This window comes from Mandrillus leucophaeus, unplaced genomic scaffold (assembly GCF_000951045.1).
Source record: "Mandrillus leucophaeus isolate KB7577 unplaced genomic scaffold, Mleu.le_1.0 Scaffold78, whole genome shotgun sequence".
NCBI lineage: Eukaryota > Metazoa > Chordata > Mammalia > Primates > Cercopithecidae > Mandrillus > Mandrillus leucophaeus.
In genome coordinates, this window is record NW_012108474.1 from 253,253 (window position 1) to 258,601 (window position 5,349).

The 5,349-nt window shown below is 49.9% G+C and overlaps 1 protein-coding gene across 4 annotated transcripts in view; it reads left to right on the forward strand.

Moving 5' to 3' along the window:
* The window catches only part of ITFG3 (integrin alpha FG-GAP repeat containing 3), a 36,776-nt gene that overhangs the window by 16,968 nt on the left and 14,459 nt on the right, over positions 1–5,349 (forward strand). For 3 of the 4 annotated variants that reach the window (XR_001004551.1, XM_011966876.1, XM_011966874.1), the window contains exon 3: positions 2,494–2,794. Coding sequence is in view for 3 of the 4 variants with exons in the window: in XM_011966876.1 (XP_011822266.1) it covers positions 2,527–2,794 (268 nt within the window). In the remaining variant the exon portion in view is untranslated. The remainder of the gene's footprint in view (positions 1–2,493; positions 2,795–5,349) is intronic. The other variant, XM_011966875.1, reaches the window with a different exon arrangement.

Consider the following 5,349-nt stretch of genomic DNA (forward strand, 5'->3'; position numbering starts at 1 on the left):
ACGCCATTCTCCTGCCTCAGCCTCCCAAGTAGCTGGGACTACAGACGCCCGCCACGTCGCCCGGCTAGTTTTTTTTTTTGTATTTTTAGTAGAGACGGGGTTTCACCGTGTTAGCCAGGATGGTTGTATTTTTAGTAGAGACGGCTTTCACCGTATTGGCCAGGCTGGTCTCGAACTCCTGACCTCGTGATCTGCCTGCCTTGGCCTCCCAAAGTGCTGGGATTACAGGCATGAGCCACTGCGCCCGGGCTATATGTTCATACGTTGTTGGACATCTGGGTTGTTTCTACGTTTTGGCTGTTGTTAATGATGAACCAATATGAACACTGATTTACAAGTTTTTGTTTGAGCCTCTGCGGTGGGGTTTTTGTTTGTTTGTTTTTTTTTTGAGATGGAGTCTCGCTCTGTCACCCAGGTGGGAGTGCAGTGGCCGGATCTCAGCTCACTGCAGCCTCTGCCCCTCTGGGCTCTAGTCATCTTCCTACCCCAGCCTCCTAAGTAGCTGGGACCACAGGTGAGCGCCACCATACCCGGCTAATTTTTTTGGTATTTTTAGTAGAGACCGAGTCTTACTACGTTGCCCAGGCTGGTCTCAAACTCCTGAGCTCAAGCAATCCACTCACTCGGCCTCCCAAAGTGCTGCGATTACAGGCGTGAGCCACCATGCCTAGCCACGTTTGTTTTTTTTTTAAGAGATGGGGTCTAGGCCGGGCGCATGTCCAGCCAGTTTTTGTATTTTTAGTAGAGATGGGGTTTTCACTATGTTGGCCAGGATAGTCTCAATCTTTTGACCTTGTGATTTGCCTGCCTCAGCCTCCCAAAGTGCTGGGATTACAGGCGTGAGCCACCGTGCCCGGCCGGAAAGTCTCTTTTTTTTAATTCTTGTGGGTGTACACCTAGGACTGGACTTGCTGGAGAATATGGTAGTTCTATGTTTAACTTTTTGAGGATCTGCCAGACTGTTTTTCACAGCAGCTGCATCATTTTACAGTCCCACGAGCAATGTACTATGGTTCCGATTTCTCCACATCCTCACCCAGACTTGTCATTTTTCCTTTTAAAATTAAAGCCATTCTAGTGGCATACACAGGTTATTACGTGAATTATTTTTATTAGATAATTAGGAAAAGACAAAGTCCGAGTGAACAGTCTAAAACAAAAGCCAGCGGTCCCTTATCTCTCTGTTTTCCTGACCCTTCCCCAGAGGGTGCAGCTTTCAGCTCAGCACTTCCTTGTGTTCCTTCGCTGAGCTCCGCACGCCCTCTTTCAGCTTTCACCCCTCCCTTTGTTGTGAACTGTTGACTTCCTTTTTGGGTAAATGAAGATTTTACCTCAAATCTGCCCAATCATGTCCAGTCTCGCAGTATGATGTGTTAGGACATCGGGTTGGCTGTTCAAAAAGGACCAAAATAACAAAAATCTTGCCTGAGACAAAATGGAAGTTTTTTTTTTCTCTTTTATACAGTCGAAGCAGCTCAGGCTGGGTGGTGGTGGTTGGCAGATATCAGAGGCCCTGTGCCTTTCCTATCTTCAAATGTGTTTTCCATTTTTGTTTCTAAGACAGGGACTGCCAGTTTCCTCACCACGTCCACCCCCGGTCCAGCCAGCCGGAACCAGGGCAAGGAGAGGGCATGTTTTTCCCCTCAGAGTCGGGGCTCAGAAGTTACGCCCAGCCCTGAGCTCACTCCACACAGCCGTCCCCTGTCCTCCCCTGTGGACTTCTGTTTGTACATATTTTATTTTTTCCTAGTTAGTCTGTGCTTATCCATGAACATATTTTATTAATAATAATTAGGTAGTGTTTGAATGTTTACTGTGTATCAGATGATCTTATAAGTGCTTTCTATGCATTTAATTATTTAATCCTTAGAATAGGCTTCTAAAGTAGATATTATTTCTTTTACAGAGAAGGAAGTGAGGCACAGTTCAGTGAAAGCGTATGTCCTGGTCACACAGCCAGAGGGGTGCGAGGCTGCCCGCCCGGAGCCCATCTTCGCCCTGGAACTTTGAATTTTGAGTCTGGGGCTCTCCAGGGAGCCCCTGTGTGCACACCTGGGTCACCTTTCCCATCCGAGCTGAGGCCGGTGGAAGGTGACTCAGATGTGCTCTGAGGCTGAGTAGGTGGGGCTTAGTGAACTTGCAGGGTGTGGGTTGCAGCGTCGTCACCCCTGGCCCAGCACTGCCCTGGAGCTCCTTCAGCATTTCCTGGGTTCGGCAGGCAGGAAGCACCAGCGTGTTCAGGATGAAAATAGTTCCTGCTTGCTGGCCCTACACAGCTAATTCGTCTTTCCACATTAGTTAGAGACCTTCTTAAGTATAATCTGTTAAGACTGACACCCTAAACATTTATTTAGTTTTTATTTACTGGGCTGACGGCCCATAGTTACAGCTGCAGCCAGCTCCCCGAGAAGCTGACACCAGCAGACCCCTCTGTGCTGCAGCTTTGTGCCGTGGGACTGCTGGCCTTGCCGACCTCTTGCTTTATTGACACAGTGACCAGGAGTTAAACTTTGAGGTGTGCCCGTGATGTTGGACCACCAGGACTTAGAAGCCGAAGTCCACCCCTTGAAAAATGAAGAAAGAAAATCGCAGGAAAATCTGGGAAACCCATCGAAAAATGAGGATAACTTGAAAAGCACACCTCCACAGTCCCGGCTCTCCCGTTGCCGAACGGTGGCGTTTTTTCTTTCATTGTTTCTCTGCCTTTTTGTGGTGTTTGTCGTCTCATTCGTCATCCCGTGTCCAGACCGGCCAGCGTCACAGCGAATGTGGAGGATCGACTACAATGCCGCTGGTGAGCCCGGCTTCCCACCCAGTGGAGTCCAAAGCAGCTCTTCCCAGGGGCTGGGGGTGGGGGCAGAACTGTGTCTGTGAGTCTAGAATTGGCCTTGAAGCCGTGAATCAACCCCAAGTGGCTGCCAGTTCTATGTCCAAGGTTTTCCTGGAATTTTAGGGCGCGATAGAGCAGCCTTTTTATTTTATTTTTTGAGGCAGAATTTCTCTCTTGTTGCCCAGGCTGGAGTGCAATGGCACGATCTCAGCTCACCGCGACCTCTGCCTCTGGAGTTCAAGTGATTCTCCTGCATCAGCCTCCCAAGTAGCTGTGTTTACAGGCGTGCAGCACCACGCCCAGCTAATTTTGTATTTTTAGTGGAGATTGGGTTTCTCCATGTTGGTCAGGCTGGTTTCGAACTCCTGACCTCAGGTGATCCGCCCGCCTCAGCCTCCCAAAGTGCTGGGATTAGAGGCATGAGCCACTGCGCCCAGCTGAGCAGCCTTTAAATAAACATGAAAACGCTGCCAGGGAAGCATTGTGGCTGGCTCTTGGTTATCCCTTTTTTTTTTTTTTTTTTTTTGAGGCAGAGTTTTGCGCTTGTTGCCCAGGCTAGAGTGCAATGGTGCCATCTCTGCTCACCGCAACCTCCGCCTCCTGGGTTCAAGCAATTCTTCTGCCTCAGCCTCCCGACTAGCTGGAATTACAGGCATGTGGCACCACGCCTGGCTAATTTTGTATTTTTAGTAGAGACCAGGTTTCTCCATGTTGGTCAGGCTGGTCTCGAGCTCCTGACGTCAGGTGATCTGCCCACCTCAGCCTCCCAAAGTGCTGGGATTACAGGCATGAGCCACTGTGTCTGGCCTTGGTTCTCCCTTTTTTTTTTTTTTTTTGAGACAGAGTCTTGCTCTGTCACCCAGGCTAGAGTGCAGTGGCACAATCTCAGCTCACTGCAAGCTCCGCCTCCCAGGTTCCCACTATTCTCCTGCCTCAGCCTCCCGATTAGCTGGGACTACACCCAGCTACAGGTGCCCACCACCACGCCCAGCTAATTTTTTGTATTTTTAGTAGAGACGGGGTTTCACCGTGTTAGGCAGGATAATCTCAATCTCCTCACCTCGTGATCTGCCTGCCTTGGCCTCCCAAAGTGCTGGGATTACAAGCGTGAGCCACCACACCCAACTGGTTCTCCCTTTTTTAGCCTCCCAAACTCATCTCCCTTTTTTAGGATGGGTGAGTTGGGTAAATAAAAGTAGCCCATTTGGGTACTTTTCTAAATTAAAAAAGTTAATGAAACAGAGCTTCTGGGTGAAAGATACAGAAAAGGCTGTCATAAAATGTGAAAAACATGCACCAGCTCGTATGGTCCAGTCTTGCTAGGATGCCCCAGCTCACATCCTGGTGAGTGAAAGGAAAGCACGCTTTCATTCCTGTCTCGTGAACTTGCCGTTCTGGAGTCTTAGCCGTTATAAAAAGCAGTGGAATCAGCCTTAGTCAGGACATTCTGCTTCTAGGAGAAGAGCAGCTGCAGTCACCTGTGTCAGTGGGCGTGAACACTGACAGCCTCAGTGTTTCCTGCCACAGACTTCAGGGCTTCTCCAGTGCCATCAGTAGGATTTGTTGTTGAAACCTCACTTAGGGTCAATTTGTGTTCAAAATATACATGTATTTTTTGAGAGAGTCTTGCTGTGTCACCCAGGCTGAACTGCAGTGGTACAATCTTGGCTCACTGCAAGCTCTGCCTCCCAGGTTCCCGCCATTCTCCTGCCTCAGCCTCCCGAGTAGCTGGGATTACAGGCACCTGCCACCACGCCCGGCTACTTTTTTGTATTTTTTAGTAGAGACAGGATTTCACCATGTTAGCCAGGATGGTCTCGATCTCCTGACCTCGTGATCTGCCCGTTTCGGCCTCCCGAAGTGCTGGGATTAGAGGCGTGAGCCACCACACTGGCCTTCTTTTTTTTTTTTGAGATGGAGTCTTGCTCTGTCGCCCAGGCCAGAGTGCAGTGGCGTGATGTCCGCTCACTGCAAGCTCCGCTCCCCAGGTTCACACCGTTCTCCTGCCTCAGCCTCCCAAGTAGCTGGGACTACAGGTGCCTGCCACCACACCTGGCTAATTTTTTGTATTTTTAGTAGACACGAGGTTTCACTGTGTTCGCCAGGATAGTCTCGATCTCCTGACCTAGCGATCCACCCGCCTTGGCTTCCCAAAGTGCTGGGATTGCAGGTTTGAGCCACTGCGCCTGGCCAGTCGGCCTTATTTTTTAATTTTTATTTTTTTGAGACAGAGTGTCTCTCTGTCACCCAGCATGGAGTACAGTGGCGCAATCTCAGCTCACTGCAAGCTCCGCCTCCCGGGTTCACGCCATTCTCCTGCCTCAGCCTCCGGAGTAGCTGGGACTACTGGTGCCCGCCACCACGCCCGGCTAATTTTGTGTATTTTTTTTTTAGTAGAGACAGGGTTTCACCGTTGTTAGCCAAATGGTCTCGATCTCCTGACCTCGTGATCTGCCTGCCTCGGCCTTCCAAAGCGCTGGGATTACAGGCGTGAGGCACCCTGCCTGGCTTTTTTTTTT